At 38.9% G+C, this 22,110-nt stretch overlaps 1 protein-coding gene across 15 annotated transcripts in view; it reads left to right on the top strand.

Moving 5' to 3' along the window:
* The first annotated feature begins 424 nt into the window (after positions 1-424).
* The window catches only part of BRSK2 (BR serine/threonine kinase 2), a 304,191-nt gene continuing 282,505 nt past the window's right edge, over positions 425-22,110 (top strand). For all 15 annotated transcript variants that reach the window (XM_063158677.1, XM_063158673.1, XM_063158676.1 and 12 more), the window contains exon 1: positions 425-877. In XM_063158677.1, coding sequence (XP_063014747.1) covers positions 784-877 — 94 coding nt within the window. In that variant the 5' untranslated portion in view covers positions 425-783. The remainder of the gene's footprint in view (positions 878-22,110) is intronic.

The following is a 22,110-nucleotide window of genomic DNA, read 5'->3' as shown; positions in this document are numbered from 1 at the left end:
GGAGACAGAGGTCTGCCAGAATCAAATAGAATCAAATAATTTCCCAGGCTCGTTTTCAGAAGTAGCTTGTCTCCCCTTTCCTATTTCCTACCACAATCTTGCCTTTTCTTTAATAATCTGCAGCTGCATAGTGGAGTAGAATTCAGAGGATTAAAAAAAAAAATAAAAAAAAAAAAGGAAAAATAATGAAGTGTATGTTTGGGTCTTAAATTAATATACACATTAAATTATACTTAATTGTGCCTTATCAATAGGCTGGTGAACTTAGGTGTGTGCTGCTGCCATTGGTCATGATGCTCTGTAGCAGGCAGAGGCAGCAACTGCTGCTGATGGAAAAGAAAAGGTAGTGAAGGAGGAGGGGAGAAGGAGGTGGGAGGCGAGGGGATTGGCTGCTCTCGGTGCCATTCACAGCTGCGGCCCCGGCTCTTCCGCTGCTCCAGCTCTGGCTCTCCCTTGAACAGCTCCTGGAGAGAACAAGGCGTGCGGAGCTCGGATCACCAGCATCATGCTCCTCGGGCTTGGATCGCAGATCCCCCTCTTTGAACACTGAAACAACTCCTTCGTCTTTCGGCGTCCCGAGCAGACCCAGCGAGAAAACAAGCACGTGAGAGAGAGAGGAAAGAAAGAGGAGGAAGACGAAAATCTGCAACCAAGGGGACTAAAGCAAAGAAAAAAAGAGTGCTTTGCTTGCACAGCTGCAAAGTGGGAATTTAAAGAGCTGCAGAGAGAGAAATTCCAGCTCATCAGAACATACACATTGCAGAATTACAGATCCAGGTAGAAATGACATCAACAGGGAAAGAAGGCAGCGGAGCTCAACATGCACAATATGTTGGACCCTATCGTTTGGAGAAAACCCTAGGAAAAGGACAGACAGGTTGGTTCCTTTGCAGCAGCACCGCTGCTAGAGGGAAGGTGCTGTAGCAGCCGGCGAGGTGTCGGGGATGGGGTGTTCGAGGGTTCAGCTTTTCCCATTTGCTGTTTCAGTGAAGATAATATTCATAGGGGATTTTGGCCTTTATTTATTTTTAGTTTTCATTTTAATTCCTTCTTTTCTTCATTTTTTTTCCTTTTATCCTTAAAAAAAAAAGAAAAGAAAAAAAAAAGAAAAGAAAAAGAAAAAAAAGCCCAGGATGCTTTATGTTCATTACTCCTGCTAATGGGTGTTGTTCTGATGACAGCCAGAGTGCATGCAGAGGAAAAAATAGATGATCTGCTGGTAGTGAATTTTCACATCCGTTTTTTCACTGCCCTACTTAGGAGCATTTTTCTTTTTAATTAAATTATATTGAAATTAAAGGTTCACAGCCTGTAGTACCGAGGAGGTGGTGGTGGTGGTAGTGGGGGAGTCACCAGCAGTATTTCATGACATCATGATTGAAAAGGGTGTAGTCCTTAAGGTGCAGTTGGGGGGGGGGGTGGTGGAAATATGTACAGTATGTCTCTGGCACTGGCTGCTGTGGGTATTTAGCAAATATGGATGGATGGGCTGGTGGTTTTTGTGGGTAGGGTCTGAAATAAAAGAAAAATAGAGGATCGGTAGCAGAATTCATTCTGGTTATGCTGTGTTTTTGTAGGAGGGGTTGGGAGGGGGGAAGGGAGGTTATTTAATTATTTTTCTTAAGGCTTGTTTATGAAACTTGCTCCCAGCAGATTTTCCTGAATGGAACAATGGTAAGAAATATTAAAAAGAGGAAAGCGAGTGGAGGGAATTAGCAGAGAGCAGGTGCTTCTGCCCTACATGACATAATTAGATCCCCTAAATGCGTTCAAGATCTGGACTTACTGTTGCTTGCTTGGGTAGCATATTCACTTCAAGGGCAGGGGAGTATTAATTGGAAGAAAAACCCTTAAAAAGAAGCCCAAATGTCTTCCTTCTTAAAATATTTTATTTTTAGTAACAGGTGCAGTAAGCAATGGCATCTGGCAAATTCATTGGGTTGGGATCCCCCCAAAAGTGGATTGAGACTTGAGGTTATAATTTAGGGAAAGGGTAAGATCAGCCATAGGGGGGCTTCTTTGGGCATGTGGGTGTTAAGTGTTGTTCATTATGGTGGGACAATAAAACATGATGCATTGTGGTGTATTTTTTTTTTATAACCCAGCCGAGCTTTGCCCATCTGTTGTCTAAAGGATTTAATAGGCGTTTCCATCCCCAGCTGCTGCCTCTGCTCTGCCTGCTTCCTCACTGCCCTGCGTGGCAGCAGCTCTGCAGTCCGCAATTTTCTTAGGGACACAGTCAAAATCCAGATCTTTCTCTGTAAGAAGCAATGCTCTTCTGAGATGATTGATTATAACCTCCCCCCCATCCTTCCCCTCCTCTTCACAACCCCATAGCAACCGTTCAGAGACATGGATGAAGATGACATTGTCTTCTAGTGGAAGTGACTTTTATTTATATTTCTTTTTTTTTTTCCCCAAATCTCTTCAGTAAATCAGCTGCTATAGGTAGTTCTCTGTCACTGTTTTGGTTACCACCTTTATCCTTTGCATAGCTCAGTGGGTCTCCTGCGGCTGTGTTCTTACTAAAATCTGTTTTGATGATGGTAATGAAAATATCCTACAAGAAAAATTACGATATAATGTTAATAAAACTGCCCTATTTCTGCTGATAATCCTTTCCTGAATACTCCAGGTGATCAAAGAGCCAGCTGTAGATGACAAATTCATTTTTGCCTTCATCACCATTTCCTTTTTTCTCTCTCTCTCACCTTCTCAGTACCCCTCCCTCCCCTTTAAATGCAATTGTGCTTGAGATTCCTGAAAATACAGCTGCATTAACCTTTTGCTCCATGTTCTTATAGCCTGACGTTGGGTCCTAAAGGGTTATCTGCAGCTTTGGTTATGTTTTTTTTCCTCTCTGCTAATCTTCCTATCTTCCTCCTAAGTGATTAGAGACGTGGGGGTGGAGAGAGAAGAACAGGATGTATTTAGAGGCTTGCTGCTGTTGGCCTCTGCAGTTATTCAACCAGCTGGACAAGGGTGAAAGTTTCCTTTTGCAGTTTTACCATATAACTGATCTTTATAGATAAGTCTCTGCTGTTTGCACACATGAATGCACATGAAATGCACAATACATGGTGTCATAGAAGCTGGAGGTGGGGGAAGGAGGAAGAGAGATCTTGAAAGTAGCTGATGTCAGTCTGTGTCTCCCTTTTTATACCCACCCTTGATTAATGGAATAATGCACTGAGGTGAAATCTAACTCAGTATTAAACATAGATGGCTAAATATGGAAAGATGCCTTCTGGTCTTCTTGCATTTTCCGTGCTAATCACATTTGGGAGCATGCAGAATGGCATAGCCAGTGTGTGCCATGTATCTCATCCTCTTCCTGCTTGTTTTGGTGGGTAAGCTGGCAACCTGCAGCATTTCAGGGAGAGGACAAGCAGTGCAGTAAGAGGGCCTGATTCACCATAGTGTGTTTGGTATCTTGGCATTTGGGTTGCAGTGGCTTACAGATGAAGGAAGTTGTGATTGTATTAATTCATTTAGAGCTTGACTTTGAAGCTTGGAAGATTAGGAGGTAATGTTTTGGAATTTTTTTTTCCAAGGGGATGAGGAAGAGTGAGAAGAAAAATCTGACAAAATGTAATGATTAATAGAAAGAAATGTAAGTTTTGTTGCAAAGTCCTGTCCATTTTGCAGTGATCTTCATATCCATCACTTTTATTTAGAATAAAAAATTATTGACTCAATGAAGTTATTTTAGATAGGCAGGTCAAGCTTTGCTCCCAGATACATGGGTGTTATACAAACATATTAATCACTCTTACCTGCTCACTGACTGTTCTAATAACTGGCATCAGAAGAAGAGGTTTTGGGGAGGTGTGAGGGTTCATTCATAGTTCAGAGCAGACTTAGGATTCCATGGAGGGAGGACTTAATGGTAGGTAAAACTCTCTTTGGCTTTCTCTCTGTGAAGTTCATGCTGATTGTCACATTAAAAGCTGAAAAAATGTATTTACCAGCAACCTACTGGTCCCTGCAGAGAGGTCCGGTTGTGATATCTGGGACGTTAGTGGGACCTGGTGACATCTGGCTGTGGGTGGGCAAAACTGACAGGGAAAAGCCTTCTGTTCACATTGGTGGGTAACAACTGAAAGTGTTGATCGATCAGATATGCAGAACTTGTCCCGAGCAGCCTTCTGGGCTGGTGCGTCACGCCTGCCGAGGGTGGCCGATGCCACAAAGAGAGGATTAGAGCCTCTCAGGCACACAGCTTGGGAGGGGGCTGCACAGGGCAGTACTGAAAAATGTTTGGGCTTAGGTCTTTGCCCCTAGTGGGAATGAGAGAGGGACAAAAATTCTGTTTAATAATGCAACGTATGAATTTGACATCCCATTTGAGTACTGTAGCAAGATGGTTTGCTTTTGTAATAGGTTGAATTTAGAGCACCTCTTCCTGACGTCATCTGCCGGAATAGCTTATGGAATCTCTATGTAAATGATCTTGCAAGAATATGAGAGGCATCAGAACCTTTATTGTTGTACTAAAAAAATTATTTTGCAGAATTGCCAGAGTAAAAAAATCACTGCTGTGTATATATATGGATGTGTGGTGAAAGGTTGTTTTATCTCAGTTCCATTGGTGCATTCTTTAACAGTTAATTATAGGAGGTTTTCATTGTAATTAACAGTAGTGAGCAATGCATGTGTGTCCTGTTACAGTAACACACATGGAAACAGAGTGCCTTGAGAAGCCCCAGTCACACCTGATCATGAACCATTGTTATAGCTTTAGGTACAGGTTTTCTTCATTTGCCAGTAATTTTACATGAAAACAGCTTCCTGAGTATTCCTTAGTCTATTTTTTTTTTTTTTAAATTCCACAGTTACCTCTGTTCTTGTATTTCTTTTGGCCTCATTAACACCTGTTTCACCTTTGAAACTCTTAACAGTAATTCAAATTGACTGTAGTGAATATTTATTAATGAGTGCAAAGATGAGGAACTGAAATATTTCTTGTGAAGGTCTTTAGCATTTTGGAGGGTTTTCTTGTGTTTTCATTTGACAGTCACTGTATAGGCTTTGGCATCATTGTTTGCTGTAGCACCAATTCAGTGCCTAGTGGAAATTTCTAAAATGCTGATTTGTCTACAAGCAATAAGGCATTAGTTCTAAGTGGGAATTAGTCTATTCACATTGAGATAAACTTCATGGGAAGTTTAATGTTGCTTATTCATTTTCTTATGTTCCTTTTGTTTTGTTTTAAGCCTGGTAGAGAGAGTTGTGCTTGAAACTCACGGCACTTTGACCTTCACAAAAAGTGTAGGGGTTTCCTTTCCTGCATTGCATCCCTTATAGCTTACAGCTATTTTGGTGTATAACATGTTCATTATATATGAGCCGTGAGCGAGGTGTTCAGCACTGTGCTGTTGGGTTATGTAAGAACAGAAATAATTAAATTTGGGTCTTAGAGAATTTAATAGCCTTTTATTCAGTGAGAGCCTAAACAGGTCATTTCTTTACAGCCTTACCCATCTGTTTCCATGACGCTGGCAGAAATTGAAATTTCTTAATTTTTTTATTTGTCTCTGTCAAATTTGGTTGAAAACTTCAGCTCTGTTCAAGGAATGTTGGGTAGTCAATGTGGTCTCAGAAGCCTGGTTTTCTTAGGTAAGTAGGCTAAACAAAGTATGTCCTCTTCATTCATACTGAAGAGGACATATAATTTTTTTTCTAACACAGCGTATTGGATCTAGAGATAGTCTAAGGAGTACAGCTTTCTTCCATTTAGCTGTCTAGATGGATATATCATTGTAAGAGGCGTAAATCATTGCAGTTTTCCTCATGGCCTTTTTAAACAAACAAGCAAACAACAAACCAGTATACATCCTAATAATATTTTCATACATATACTTTGCTTTCCTTATGAAAGTTTCTTTCAAAGCGGTGTGAACCCATACTCTTCCTCATTATAGTCTGTGAAGACTCAAATGTTGAATTTGTGATCACAGAAATAAATACTGCAAGCAGTACTGGAGGTAGTAGAGGTCTTAATAATGAAATTTTCCCAAGGAAAGTTATGTCATAGTGACTCACATGTAATGGATTATCAAGTAATGGTTATGAGTTTTGAGAGATTTGGTCTTTCTTAACTTTATATACCTTTCACTTTTCAAAAGTACTGCTTTGCCTACTTTACTGGCTGAAATAAACTAGTATTACCCTGCTACTTGTCTGAACTGGAAAGTTCAGCTATCCTGTTTATGACTTTCACTCTTTTTAGTTGTTTTGTTTTGTTTATTGTTTGAATTAGCAAATTTCTGTTTGCTAAATGCAGTGAAAATGAATTTTGACTTCTGAAAGCTTTGTAGGGGCATGCCATTAGTCTTTTACTTCATTATTGGTAGCACAATTATTATGAACTTGTGGAAATGGCAGCAGGCTCTGGATTATTGTTTTTCTTTGTAAAGCACAGTAAGCTTTCTCACCCAAGAATTGTTAAATTCGGATACTGTCAAATGAGTACAATTCTATGACTATATACTTACATTCCAGATGCCAGCAGGAACTGTGGAAGCACTGATTTCACAAATAGGGTTCTTGCACTGTTCAAGCACTTTTCTACTTTTTGTTATTGTTCTAATATCATTTTGTTCTGCCACAGCAAGGAGGACTGCATTAGGGTGAGGAGAGAGGTTGAAGAAAGGAAAAAATCTTCTTGTTAAAATTTACCTCTTGAGATGAATTCTTTTCATCTCTAGAAAATCTGTTATTCTGAGAAGCACCAAGAGTAGTATTTTAGGTAGGTTCTTACAATTCCTTTTGTAAACTGACTGGAGCAGCCAGTGAATGCTTTGGACTCTCCAGCATTGCAATGTTTTTCAGAATACCATAAGTTTACTCCATACGTTACATTTTGGGAAGTCTTTAATATTAATATGCTTTAGAGAGTTAAACCATAATTGCAATGGCAATAATAAATGTGATACACACCTAAAAATTAGCAGGTGCTTAATATAGAACAAATGCAGGTGGTGGAAAAATTCCAGCTTTCAGAAAAAATGGAAAGGAAATGAGAAGTTTGGAAGTAATACCTTTTGAAGTAAAACACATTGCATGAGGACTGTGCTATGCACATAGGAGAGCAGTCACAATAAGACAAGGTGGAAGCCTGGATGTAGATTTCCATGGAGGTGCAGTAAAGGCAGAGACATAAATGAATGCTCAAGTTGTGGTCCTCTTCAAATGCTAAGATACTGTAATTTGCCCTTGTGAAGTCAGTCCATATTTGAAGTTGAGCTCAATTCAGTAGAAGGATCATCAAGTCAGGGATAAAATGGATGAGGCTGGATTTTTTTTTTTTGTTTGTTGTGGATGGTCCTATTAAGAAATATCCCAAAGAAATTTTCTGGTTTTTTTTTTTTTTTTTTAACAAGCACAAGATGTTTAGCAATCCTAGTCAATAATGCTGTTCATTCTGCTTATGGAATATGAGGAGATTGTTCCATTTCCAGTTCATGCATAAACATTATGTTTTTCTACAAAACAGCCATAATGATCTGTAGAATAACATGAATAATTTGTTGTAAATAGTGTTCTTAATGAACTTGAACCATCTTCATCTGCAGTGTCTGTAAATGCAGAGTGATTTCCTTTAAATCCTTATTTGTTTCAGATTTTCTGGCAAACAGCTATTTTTATCTCTTTTCCCCAACTGTCTTTACCTCACTTGTGGATTCTTTGCACTTATGCAGTATTCAAAGATTTGAATTGTACTCTTGAATGTAGTCTGTTGTGTAGATTACATAAGAGAATTTAGTTCTGCTTAGATCGTTGTGCAAGCAGTTCCAATGCAGATGTTTGCAAGTTCAAACAAAAAATTCACTTTTTCTAGACAGTTTGGACACTCTTCCTATGAGCATCCATGCTTGGTAGATGTGAGTTTGCCAGAGAGTCTTTTAAAAAGGCACAGAAGTGTGACCAGATTAAATTTGATATAAAATGACTACTTTTAGAGCATATTAATGTTGTTCATCCAGTTTCATTTTACTTATTCTACATTTAATTTTGAATAGGAATATAAAATTTTTATGAATTAATTATATTTACAGACTCGAAACATTACTAATAAAAATATGTTAAAAACCACACTAAAAAAAATTACCCAGAAGACTTTTTTCCATTGCTTCATAGCTTTTGAAAGTTGGGTTTGAGTGGAGTTCAGGTAGAACAGCAGAATTTGTTTTGGTTCCTTTCATAGAAGTGCAGTACTGGCTATTGATGTAGCTGCAAGCATTTTGTTCTTGGATGTGTCACTTGTGGCAGAGATGCCTATGAGGGTGCAGTTGTCCTGTGGACTGTATAAACAGGATTGCAGGATTGCACTCCTTTTTTTTTTTTTGCAATGACCTTGGGATAAACTTTTTAAAGGCTATTAAATGCAAGTGTGTCATGAGACTAAGGACAGAAAGCAGTATGGACAAAGGTGGTGAATGGTGGTGTGTGTTTAGGCAAACCCAGGTACATTCTCTTGCAGGTGGTGCTGTTGCTTTCCTGGAGGGCAGAGTCACCTTCAGGCTGGTGCAGGTGGCTGATGGATGCTCAGTGCTGGAGGTGGTGGAGTAGGACACTTTCCTTGAATTGTTAGTGCTCTTGGTTTTATTTGAGGAAATTATTTTATTATTTCCTGAAGGCCACAGAGACATATCAGGCCAGCTGATAAAAAGTAGCCCTAAAGCTGCCCTAAATAACTCTTTCATGGAGTTCTAATGGCCAGGCTTGCTGTTCTGCACCCCATGGCTGTGCTAAGCAGTTTCTGGCTTTTAGACTGTTGTTGTACCTACTTTGGGGAATGCTTTTTAAATTTTTGGTTTTTTCACATAAACGTTATTAATTTGAGATGGGATAAGGTTAGACTGGAAGGGACTATTCTTTGTGTAGCTCACCACAGATAACAGGCTGCTTTTCAGTTTTTTATTTAATAATCCATCCATTGATAACCAGTGATTTTTAAAGATAATTAAGGTAGAATTAAGGAGTTTGGAAGAAGTAGAAAACTTGCCAGCCACTGACAAAAGGAGATTATTGCTGGTGAAAACTTTGCACTGTGATCTGTGAATTAGCTGACAGCAAATGGGTTAATGCAGGGTGCAAGGGGATATTGAGGAGAGAAATCATGGTCAGGTGGGTTACAGTGGGGTGCAAGTACTGTCTATTTTTTTTTCTCATTTCAGTGTTCCAACACTATGTGGGAACGATAAGCATGATAATATTTCCAGTGAAGTACTTACCTTTAATTTTTCTAAAAAGGAAAAGTGTTTTCAGGCATCCATTTAGTAAGTGCTCTTCTGACTCTCTGCTTCTACCTCCAAACAACATGCTGTCTTTTTATCCTGAAGCTTTAGCAATTTTGATTTGCTGTCTTTTGCACTATATGCTTAATGGGGGAGAAAACAAATCAGTGTGGTAATGTATGTATTTTTTAAGAATGTCTACATTACCTATGTATTAACACACACTGTTTTTGCAGTGTCATTGCTCTGTGTGTTCAGCTTTAAATGCCATAAACTGGCTCCCCTTGTATTTTACCTTTCAAAAGCCCTATTGACTGCAACAGCAGTAATGGAGGAGCTGGTTTCTGGAAGAAGCAAACTGGACTTGACAAAAAATATGCTAATTTTTTTACTGTTTGTCTAAAGCCTACTCTTAGAACTATTAAGTGTCAGTCTATCAAAGTGGAACAGCAGCTGCAAATGAGAATGTGCCAGGTCCTCAAACTGATCCAGCAGGGAATGATGATGAAATTGCTTAGCTCTTTATCTTCTTTCATTATTTTCCTTAATTATTTTTAATTTAGAAAATTTTTTTCTTAATTTACTTTCAATAATATCTTAAATATTATTTAATTATTTTATGCATAGCTAGCAGTGCAGACACTAGATTTTTACACAGATACTCCAATTGGAAAAGTGATTGTTTTGTTGCTTTGGTCCAGGATGAGGCACACCAAAGCCCAGGTTCATAGTGATGGCTTGTCTGCCTTACAGGAATATAATTTATGAAGAAGAGGGACCTTCAAGAACATATTTGCAGCCAAACATGAGCTGGAGATGTACAATTTCATTTTCAAAAATTATAATAAAAAATAAAATAAATGTCCCGCTCTGATGAAGTCTGCGCTCATCTAGTGTAAGACCTTGATAAGACTAATGTTTTGCTGCATTTGCATTAAAGCACAAGTTTAAGTGGGAAAATAAGACTTCATATCCCAAATCTTTGTGGTGTTAAATGTACTGTGTGGGATGCTAAAAATTTTCTGATGTCTTTTGCTGATTGTTTGCCAGCAGAGGATTGGGTTACTTATCATGCCAGCCATTTGCCTTGGGTGAGTCTCATTTAGTGATTGTGTGAATGCCTTTTAATGAGTGTGACCTGTCCCCAAGATTAAGGAATGGATTTGACTGTTTTAAGATTTTCACCATACTGGAATCCCTTAACCTTTCCCAGTATTCTATTACAAAACTCTCACCAAATTTTCAGATTCTGAATGATGGGTAGCTTGGCTGCTGAGAAAACCTGCTGGCAGCAGGTACAGGTTTGGGCTATGGTTTTCTTTTTGAAGTCCTCATCATCCATTTTTTTGGTCTGCATTTTTGTGGGGTTTTTGGTTGGTCAGTTTTTCTTTTGGTTGCTTTTGGGGTTTTGTTTGTTTATCTTTGTTTAAATGTTTGGCATTACCTTGCCTCTTCAAAATGGAAACTGATCCAAAGATTGTCATCCTAATCTAGAGGCTAATAGACAGATATTTGGTTCTTTCTACTGCTGTAATCTCTTAGAGAAAATTAATTAACATGCTAGGAAAGTATCTTCAGAAAATTTCTGGGGATGTTACAGTTCCAAGGCTGAGACCCTTAATTGTTCAGGCTCTATTTAAATAGGTTCATGTTTACTGCTTAAAGGGCTGGTAGAAATACTCAAGGACATAGCCCATGTCTAAGTAAGCAAATGTTAGTGTCAGATTTTTTTTTCTTAACTGTATGGGCATGGTAGACTAAAAAACAAGGTATTTTTATGGTTGTCTCCTACTTAGGCAAGATGCTTTGTCTTTGGGAAATGAATACTGATGCACCATATGTCTTTGGAGAATTATTTTCTCTTAGGTGTATATTTTTTCTTCCACATTTCATGTGTCTTGCCTAGCTTGTGAACTGAGGGGAAGGATAATTTGTGTTACATTATCTGCATGTAATCCCATTCATGCTAAGGCACTAATCCTAGTCAGGCCTTTGTGTGTGAATAGGAAGTTCCATTTAAATATAGGAAGAAGCTCCTTCACTGTGAGAGTGGGTTGCACCTGGCACTGGTTGCCAAGAGATGTCTCCTTCCTTGCATCTGTTCAAATCCAGACTAGACAAAGCCTTGAGCAGCCACTCTGGTTGGCTGTGCTTTGACCAAGGGTGTTGATCCAGGTGATCTCCAGAGATCACTTCCAGCCTCAACTCTTCTGACGTTCTCTGTTATCCTGTGCAGCTAAACCATGACTTGCTCAGTGAACTGTAAAACCAAAGAACTCGGTATTCTCCAGTTTTGTACCCTATAGTTCCCTGCTGTTCCTGCTCTTTCTCTGTCCCTTGTCTCTTGGACTAGGTGAGGACAATGTTTGTGACTTATTTGGAGCTGTATCTGCTGCTTGTCCATCTTTTTTCTTTCTCTTGAAATACATTAAGAATCAATCACAAGTGAGCTTTCTGTAGTGGGAGTGATAGTTTTAGTCTTAGTTTTTTTCCACAGACATTCAGCACTCTCCATTGAATTTGTCGAATCTTAGAGACTTCCCTTTCCCTTCGCTGCTCTTTCAGACTTGATAATGGGTTCTGATGTTATGGGGGAATTGCAGACTGACAGCCTGACCATTTAAATTTTATTTCCTTTAAAATATCAGGTTAACAGAAAGCTGTCCTAAACAGCACAGCTTCTGTAATCTTCACTTGGTTTTGAGGGCCATGAGATGCTGCTGTGGCAGATCGAGATTGCTGCAATACAGCTGCTCTTCAGATATTGCCCTCAACTTGGCTAAGATTCTTATACCAAAGTTAGAAGGACATGGTGGTGCTAACAGCACATTATGATTCCCTAATGCTGGGGGAATCCCCACACAGCTTGGCAGGCTGGATTACTGCCTGCTTGCTGCTGCTGGAGCCGTGCAAAGCAAGGGCAATGGAGACTTGAACTTGGGCATTTCTGTTGGCAGAAAGCTGAGCTCAGTGCTCGGGGAGTGTGGGAAGAAGGGAGCTCTCTCTGCATTTCCTCCATGTATCCATTTTGGTACAGTGGCAGTATTTGAAGTAGTCCTTTCCTGCAGAAAGCTGAGAGGAAGACTGAGAGCCGTTTGTGTGTTTGCAATGCCTGTCTGTAGAGAATCGTCACCAAAGACAAAGCCAAGTATTATATTAGCACTTGGCAATGGCGCAGGCACTATCGCCTCATTAAACGCAAGCATTTGGTTTTTTGTAAAGGCACGGCTATGAGTGGCACAGCTTTTAAGATTCCTTACACTTTGCGAGCTCCAGCCTTCAAGTTTGTCATTAGCCTCTGAAGCTAATTAAATCTACCCTTTTCGCCCCAAACTTCCCACTCCTGTAAATCAGTAAAGCTTGATTAAAATCAGTAATCATCGTCAATAAAGAGCGATCTGTCCGAGAGTTTCTGGGTTTAGTCTCATGCTGCTTTTCTTTGGGTTTGTGGTTTATTTCATTGCTCATATTTATGAAATTACATCTCTTTTACTTCTGGTTGTTTCCTGATTGTGATGAAGACATTACTTAGGCAAATTCCCCACTCAGTTACATCTGTGCAGTCTCAGTGACTTCAAGGCCTTCCTCGCGTTTATCTGAGAGGGGAGTTTGGCTCATGAGCAAGCTTCTCATTGATGGCAGCAGAGGCAGACCTCTGGCAGTGTTCTAGTTAAGAGCAGCCTAGGAATACATCTATGCAGTGAATATTCAAGCAAATTAGAGCACTAAGTGGAATGATACTGTAAGCAAATTCAATTCAAACTGAAAATACAGGCCCAGCATTTTACAAACGACTATATTTCATCATTAAAGCAGAAGTCTGTCTGCTCAGCTAACACACAACTTAAGGCAAGCACATGTTTTGATACTTCTAGTAGTAATTCTTCTCTAGTATTCCATACATACATACCTGTACTGAAATTACCCAACCAGTCTGCATTAAGTTTCAGGATGAAGAAGATGTCCTTATATTTATCATTACTTCATCTTTGCTAGGAAAAGGAGCAACCAGACTACTAGCATGATTGGGAAAGTTGCCATCTTTATTACCAGGTGCCTTGTCCTGCTCAGACAAAATGCTGCAAAAATAGGCAGTGTTTGTGGATCTGTATCCTTAATGCTGTCATCAACATTTCTCTTATCACCACTGAATTAGATGAGTTATGGCTGCAAAGCCTCCCTAGCTCCACCAATTCTTATTTATCCTCAGTGCTTTAGTGCCTGTGGCTCTGTGGAACCAGGTGAGCTGAGGACTGCTTCACAAGAATTCATAGCAACCTTGATTAGAATAGCAAAATTAACATAATATTTACTGCTCTACTGCAAATTTCTGAAGAGTTCATCAGAGGGGAGAAATTCGTGTGCTCTAGGTCTTTTTCTTCTCATTGAAATGATGGGGATTGAACACATGGCAAGGCCAAGGATCTGGATCAAAGGCTATGTGTAACTCACAGGTGGAATTCTAGCCCTGGTGGGTAGTGCTGTTCTCTTCTGGCACAAAGAGCAATGAGCAGAGGGCAGTGAAGGTTGGAGAAGTAAACCAGAGCACCAAAGAACATTGCCCTGCATAGAAGTCCTGTCTTCTCCATTGTTTACCTTATTACTTACTTGTAGCAGTTGTGACTTTGTTTTCGTCTGTGATAAACTCTGCATCAGCTGCAGATCAATTTGATGTGTCAGGTGTGGATAAGCTGAGCATTTTTATATATATAATGCATTGTACACTTTGTGTATGGGAGACTTTATTTCAGGGTTGGTTTGGGTTTTGTGTGTGTACACAGAATGCCAACCTTCTGCTTGATCCTGTAGAGTTCTAATTCTCTGGTGCAAAATTATTCTGTGCTCTCAAGGCTCCTGGGATTAAAGGTACTGAACTTCTCAAAGGGTTGGGTCACTATTTGTACACTTGTGATCTCTAAAATGCTACGGAATCTTAGCTGGGACATTTCTTGGCTTCAAGAGTAGTAGAGATGTGTACAATACAGGGTCTGTTCGTGTCATTGTGCAGTTGTAAGGCAGATTATTCAGAAACAATAACTATGTAGTCTTCACTGCCCTTAACAGGCTTAGTCACTGACTTGGGGTGGAGCTTTGACTAGTAAAAAAATATATATTTTTTTCTGATGCCCTGGTGTAAAACTAAGATAATCCTTGACTTCCCTTTTGGAACTGAGAGGGTTAGCCAGCTAGCATAGATAATTTTATCACAAATAAAAAGCATCATGAAAAGGGCTGGGATAACCCTACTATTTAGGTCTAGTGATTTTTTAAAATTTTTATTTAACCTCCTGAGAATGGACTGGACCATACAGCCTGGTCTGCCAGGTGATGATATCTGTTTATGCTTTATTTGTCTTCCATAGCTTGTCCTTTTGATTATTGAAATACTAATACATAAATGCTGAAATTTCTGTGGCTGCAATTAAAAAGTTGTTCTAACTATCTAAAAAAATGGAGAAATTGCTTTGATATTCCCATTTTGACAAGATGGGCTATGCTGGCTTTTGTTGCTTCTTTCCTTAGGGGCATTTGTCCCTGATCTCTCAAACAAAATGTCACTGAGTAAAACTATGTATGATGCTGTGTGTTCCAGTTACAAAAGATTTATAACTTGGTCACTTTCATTTATGCCTCCGTGGAGCTGGTGGAATTCTACTGCAGTGTTAAAATGCAGCAGTTTCATTTTCCTGCAGGCAGCAGCCCTCTGGTGGTGTGCGCTTTTTTTTCTTGCTTTTTTTTTTTTCTTTTTTTTCCCCTTTTAAGTCGTTTTTTGGAGATTCAGATAGACTGATAGGGAAGCCTTTAAAAGTGCCTCAAATTAAACTGCCACATAGTCCCATATCTCCTCTTTTCCTTTCTAGTCCTCACCTCATCGCCACCCCCACCTAAATTTGCAAGTGGGATGTAAAAGACAAAGAAAGGTTACAAAATTAACCCTGTGGATAATACCGGCAGTCTTATTTGGCAAGCTGATATTTACAAAATACTATCTCTGTAAGTTTCAGCTCCCAGAACTGCTGCCTGGAAAGGGTATAGGTCGGTGTGAAGTGGGCGGCTCAGCTCCCGGGTTATTCTGAAGACTAGACTGTCAGGAATGCAGGCATTTCTGAGGAGGCTGCTGATGAACTTGAAAATTGAAATATCAAAGAATTTTTTTAAGGGATGACCTTAGGAGTCTGTTACATGGGCGTAGTCACATTGTAAGTTACTGTCTGGAAAAAATATTTTGGCTAATGGGAAAGGAGAATCTTCTCATCAGTGCCCTAGGAGTAAAATTTACCCTTTTGCTAGCAGGAGATTTAGCTATAACTTGAGTGCCACTTAAGACCTATTTTGAAGTACTTAGTTATGTTCTGGGAGGTAAAAATGGGAGTTCAGAAAACAGATAAAATAAAATATTGCTCCTTACTGTTTTTGAGATAATAAGCCAGAGTTTTGTGCAAATGGATTTTGAAATTATTAAAGCTGTGCCAGGGATGCATTTGGCTTGTTTCCTTTCCAGGAGTACACTAAATGTCAAAATCATGCTGTATCCGTGGCTGTGCTGCTGCGTACATGCTCTGTAGGGAGACGTGCAGTTTCGTTAACAGTTGAATGCTGAAGGGTTTAGGGCAAATAATTCCAGTTAAGATTAGTGGGTTTAAAATGTATTGATTTTTGACTGTGATGTTTGAAACCTACTGAGCGTCTGTAAAGTGAAACCAAAGTTACTGCTTAGGTTTCTCTGTTCTTTTGGGGGGGGTTTGCTTCATTTTAAAGAAGAAAGAGATCAGTAAATAAAAAGCATTAATATAGAGATTAAATTTTGTTCTTTTTAGTGATGGACAGTAGTTGTGGCTTATGAGCCCTTGGCAGTATTTGGTTGAACATGATACTGTGGACAGCAGATAATACAAATTTGAGGCCTTACTTGATAATACTTTAGGTAACTTGTGCTATAATTGCTGAAAATCATCAAAAGACATTTGTGCCAGCTAAGATATGTGATGCAAAAGTGTTGTTTCACCCATGATGCTCTTGGGGTATAAGGCTTGGCTCTTTTTCTGGGTTTGCCCCAGTCAGGAAGCAAAGGTCCAGCCTAGTGCACAGTTTGGGGATAGATCTGGCCCTTGCAAAGAACTCTCAGTGCACATAGATTATATATTAGAGGGGCAGTGACCATGTATGACCTTTAATGCTTGCAGTTAGCATGGGAGAAAGGCATCACTCATTCTTGCCTAACCCACAGTCTCCAAAACATGGTTTTATTTTTGCTTATTGAGATTCCTGTAAGTGATTTAAAACACAGCACTGTAACACATGCTGCAGTAGGTTATTGTTCATTTTTTGGAGGCAGAATAAAAATTGGTGCCCAATCAGACATGTTCAAAAAAAAAGAAGAGAAAAAAAAAAAGACCTTGAGCCCTTCATTTTATTTTTCTTCAGCATGCTTGTCAATTTGGCAGTGAGAGGACTAAAGTGAACAGCTTTCTGCCATCCAGTGGAGAGGAATACAAGTTTTTAAACGAAATCCACCAAAGGATAACAATTCAAAAGCTTCAGTAAGGAAATGAACTTTTTTAAAAACCTGAATTTTCCCTGTTTTGCCACAAGTTTGTGGTAATTCAAAGGTTAAAATTAAAAAAAAAATCAATTGCTAGGCTGCGGATGAGGCAAAAGTGAGTCATATTTCAATTCAAAAAGCAAAGTTTTCCTTCTCCACTGGATGCCTGAAGAGGCTACCTAGAAAAAGCTAAAACTTAAGGCATCACCACCCCCACTGATTATTCTAAATACGTTTTTTCTAATGAAAATCTGAAAATATGTTTGCTTCCAGTCTAAAAATGAATTCAAGTGGTTTATGGCCATTGCTGCAGGTAGGGTGATGAACTTGATAAGACTTCTGTGTTGGTCCTAACACAGGTGTACATGCATCCTAGGAGAAATTAAATCACCAAGATTTATTCCCTAACCTTAACAGAAAACCAGGTGTGATTATAGTGTTGGTAGGCTCTATATGTGCAGTTTCTTTGGTTTCCTATTGTCTCTTAACTTGTAAAAATAATGAGATATGAAAGAAAATGGTTTAAAACTCATTTCCTTCTTACTGGTTCTGGTTTTGTGACTGGGTATACCTGGTACTGTGACCTTTGCTGTGCAGTTCTTGGCATTCAGCGTTTTCTTGCTGAGATCTTGCACAGATTTTCTGTTTCTCCACATTTTGGAAGTTATGTAAGGCAAGGCAATTCATATGCGAAATAGTATTTAAATATCAACTAAACCAACATTGTCCTGTAGTTTTGGGGTTCTGGTTTACATGAGAGTCTAAAATTCTCCCTGGTCATCAGATTTATACCATTTGTATTTTGTTCAGAGATTGTGTTTTACATGAAAACTCTCATATAATGATGGGTCAAATTTATATCCTTGCTATGCTTTTTGTTCATTTGTTACTTGTTGCAACTCTGGTGCTTCATCGACATTTCTTTGGATTTACAGCAATTTGACTATAAATTTGATTTACAGCGGAGCAGTACAATGTCCTACCATGGACCTTGTTGTCCTCCATGTGTCCTTAGAGGAGTCACCATACTGAAGTCAGCAAACGGGTGCTACTGGAAAGCTACTTCAAGTGAGGATATTTTGTAGTTGCTCTCCTGAAACAACTTCAGCAAAGACTAGGCCAAAAGCAGTAGAAGGAATAGATAGAAATATTAGTCAAATATGATTTCATTATAAGCTATACCAGGAAAAAACCACCCCATGATACTTTTTCTTGTTAGCTGTGAAGCTTATTTAAAATGATATATACTGCTGAAGAGAAACATTTAGTAATTGAAATGTAAGTGGGTGACAAAGAAGCAATACATATGCAGCAGCTTTCTTTTTTTTTTCTCCAGTTTTGTGTTTCCATCTCTGTCATAGTATTGGAACTATTGACAATATTGGAAGTAACTTTTTTGGCTTTCTCATTTCTTTGTGTATTAAACCTTTATTCTTTGGCATTCAGCAAGTCAGTGGTCCAGGATCATCTTACTGCTCACCCTTTGATTTTTCACTCTTCCCCTGTGGCAACTTTCCCTGCTGGATGCATGTGGATTTAGCTTGATTCCCAGCCTTGCCAGCAGCATTGTAAAATCGAACTGTAGCATTTGAAAATACTGCTCTATTGAAAAACAAGCTGGAGCAATCCAGACTTGGATTTCAAAGGGAATGGAAAGATCTTGATCCATGCTGCTTTGCAAGCTCAGCACCACAGAGTGTGATTGACTGTAAGCTCACTCATATTATGAAACACTGAAGGGTATTAAGTGTAATAACAGGCTGGAAAAGTGGGATATGAGAGATCATGAAGAAGCCCAGAGTCTGTCTCTCTCCACAGGCAAATTGGTGCTTTGCTTATGCTGTTGTCAAAATGGCTTGATAGCTCTGAAACTGTTGAGTCTTACTTTAGATTTCCACTACTTCACAGGAAACACTGTTTAACCATGGCTTACTCCAGGAGCAGCCTGAGTTTGTATCCCATAATCTTAGTTGGAGTTGATTTATTTTGTAGTGTAACTGAAAGATCAGATTTGGTGACTATGGGCTAGATCCTCCACTGGTGCTGTTTGCTTAAGAGCCTTGGATTCTGTGCTGCTGGACTGACTCTAGTATGGATTTGACCTTCAATGTAAGGACAGAGATTAAAATTTTTAAATTTGGGAAAGGGTCTAGGTCTTGGATTTTCTTGTTTCAGACCTTATTACTTGAGAAAAGTATCAAACCACATACATTATGAAAGGTTTTGGTGTCTGAAATTTTAGATATTGCACCCTTTCTGCAAGCAGATGCATATTTGTTTCAGCCTTTGAAAAGGTCTTTCTGTAACCTTGATTGTTTTTTTTTTTTAACTTTGTGTCAGTGATCTCTGAATTTATAGCAACTGTACTTCTATGTTGATACAATACTCACAGCTTGGATATTGTTTCTGTTCTGAGCTACCCACAAATGCCTACAATTCTCTTAGACAATTGACCTTTGGGCCTAGAATTCTTACACTTAGCCTCTAGTCCAGAAATTACTTCTTTTTGTCTCAAGAGATCTCAATAAAAATCTGTATGATGAGGTTTATTTTGTCTGACTCTTGGCAGCAGGAGGTGGTAAGGAAGGGGAAGGCAGTAGTTCAGTTTCTTTATGGAATTAAATCCTTGAGGAAATAAGGACAATTCTTTATTTGATATTTACTTGGTACCTTCCCAGTACTTAGCTTGCTCCACATCAGACTTCATAATATTTGTACTTCATTTTCATTAGAAGGCCTATCAGAGTTATCAAAATTGTTAATTTTGCATTATTACCCATTGATAAGGAGTTATGTGATCAAACACACACAGACAGAGGTACTTTTGGCTACAGGTAAGATTTTAAGTCTGAGGCTTAACCATCTTTGAATTTCAGGAGCGTGAATATAGGAAAAGTGGTTTTTGTTCCAGAGCTGTACATAACCACATACTTATTACTTCTCTGAGTGAGGTGCAAAACTGTAAAAGGGTTTGTCTTTTAGATCTGTCTTGGACATTGTCCAAAATCTCATGCCATTTCACACCCTCAGCCTAGTTCTGCTTGTGTATGTCTGTGCTGCAGTTTCTAACCAGGCAAGAAGGCTCCAGACTGCTGTGGTGGGTCAGGATGATACCTGGATTTACTAATTTAAAGGGGTCTTGGGTATCTGTGTTCTGCACTGCTGTCAGTTTCAGACAGTCTGGTTCTCGATGAGCACAACAGGGATGTTGTGATAAAAATAGGTTTTTTGTGTCAGGCCCCTGTTCTCTCCTGTTACAGGATGGTGTACTGGAGGTTTCAGTGGTAGGTTTTAGAAATTCTGCAGCAGCAGACTTCTGAATCACCAGCAGTAGGATCTTTTTTCTCCTTTTTTTTTTTTTTTTTTTTTTTTTTTCCTTCCCCCCCCACCAGTATCTTGGTTAGTAGCTGCCTTCTATTTGAATGTGTCAAAGATTACCAGTTGATTTTTATTGTAGCATAGGGATAGGAGTCTGTTCCCAATAACTGACTGTGCTTTGGATGGATGTGATTTTATGTTGCCCCAGATGAATGAAAAGAAGCATCAAAATCCTTTACTCCTTTTCCTTCTTTCTTTGTTTAAAACTTTATTCCCTTTTATTTAGTAGAGCTAACTCACACCCTGGTATTAAGGGGGTATTATTAATGTATCATCTCTTTCATCATCCTGTGTTTGTCTAACATTGTCTAGTGTGTTCCTATGTAGTCTGATCATCAAAACTGGCAATCTGGATCTTCTCATTCTATCCTGGTATGATCCTCATGCACTCAGTGGTTTTGCTGCTGTTCTCTTAATGTTACCTATTTCTACTGTGCATATTTGAGGTCAGTATTCCAGCTGGGGATGTATCATTGATTTATACTTTGGCATTATCTCATTCTCAAGTACAATTTTAGATTTGATTGTTCAACATTTTGTTGTCAGTTTTGATTACCTCTGCACATTGAGTTGATATTTTTATTATGCTGTCTGAAGTAATGGCAACTCTTTTCTTGAGTGACTCCAGCTAACTTGGGAGTCAGAAATGTATATTACTACTTCACATTATTCTTTCTATTATGCATTTATTGACACTGAATTTCATCTACAGTTAGCTACTCTTTCCACCAGGTTTTGATATTTCATTATTTTAAGTGCTTAAGTGAGACTTAAGTGTTGGTCTAGTGCTATCCTACTGTGCAAGGGTAAATTTCACCCTTTATGAACTGATGCATCCTGTCACATTAATCAGGGATGTACTGTGGATTTCCTAGGGCAATATAAAGGATCAAATTTCCCAATTAACCCCTTCAGAACCGAATTAAATGTTGATGCCAGGCCAAGAATGTGTACCACAAACTTGATGTATCATGATCTATAGTACTGGTGATGTATTTTGGTGTGTAGCAATCTGCTGGATACTTGAAATCTCCCAAGGTTGGAAGGTCACAACTGGTGCATCCAGGTGTTGAGAGATTTGTAGCATTTTCTTCTGTTGTTTCCTCTATAAAATGGGTTTTTGTCAAAGCAGGTCCATAAAGGTTCCCCCAAGCTAAAACATTAAGTTTGATGGGATTAATTTATGCCCATCTATCTTTTTCCTTTTATTGAAAGGAAGATCCATTTCTTCTTTGCTGTTTCATGGAAGAGTTTCTAAGTAGGTGAGAAAATGGCTGGACGTGAGCAGATGTCTTTTGTTATCTCTAATTTTGAGAGTCATTTCTTGACACTTCTGTTTTGTCACCGGTAATGTTGATAATGGGCCTTACACAAACTACTTGGAAAATTGAAGACTCAGTGTACTACAGAAGCTAAGGATCTTTTTTTTAAAGTACAGTGTTTCATAATGTATAACAGGGTCTGCTGATGTCTTACTTGGTTTTCAGTTGTTCACTGAAAATACCAAGAAACTGACAGACCAAATAAAGCATTTCTCCTCCATGTCCCTTAAATGAAGGAGGAAACACTCTGAAGATGATTCTTCTTCCTGCTTCCCCAAAGAACCCAAACAAAGTAAAACTGCATTATAAAAATCTGAATAGATGGAAGAATCATTTTTCATCCCTTCAAGCTTATTATTATCATTATTGTTTTGGTGCTTCTGGTATGGGAAGAGAACTTGTTGTGTTCAGTGAGCACTGATTGCTGTGAAATTGGCAAACTGTCCAGCTGTTCAGTGGATGCTTGTCTGATCATGGAAATCCTGCTTATGAAGTAGAGCAGGGGGAGAGAGTGAAACATGCTGGTATCTTAGTGGATTTAGTTTTACACAGTAGCATCTGCTAAACATGCAGTGACTCTTTTACTTAGCAATTTAGACTAAACCCCATAATTATTTAATGAGCA

This window comes from Melospiza melodia, chromosome 6 (genome assembly GCF_035770615.1).
Source record: "Melospiza melodia melodia isolate bMelMel2 chromosome 6, bMelMel2.pri, whole genome shotgun sequence".
Classification (NCBI taxonomy): Eukaryota; Metazoa; Chordata; class Aves; order Passeriformes; family Passerellidae; genus Melospiza; species Melospiza melodia.
The sequence above is the reverse complement of the archived record's forward strand: the minus strand, read 5'-3'. Positions and strand labels throughout refer to the sequence as shown.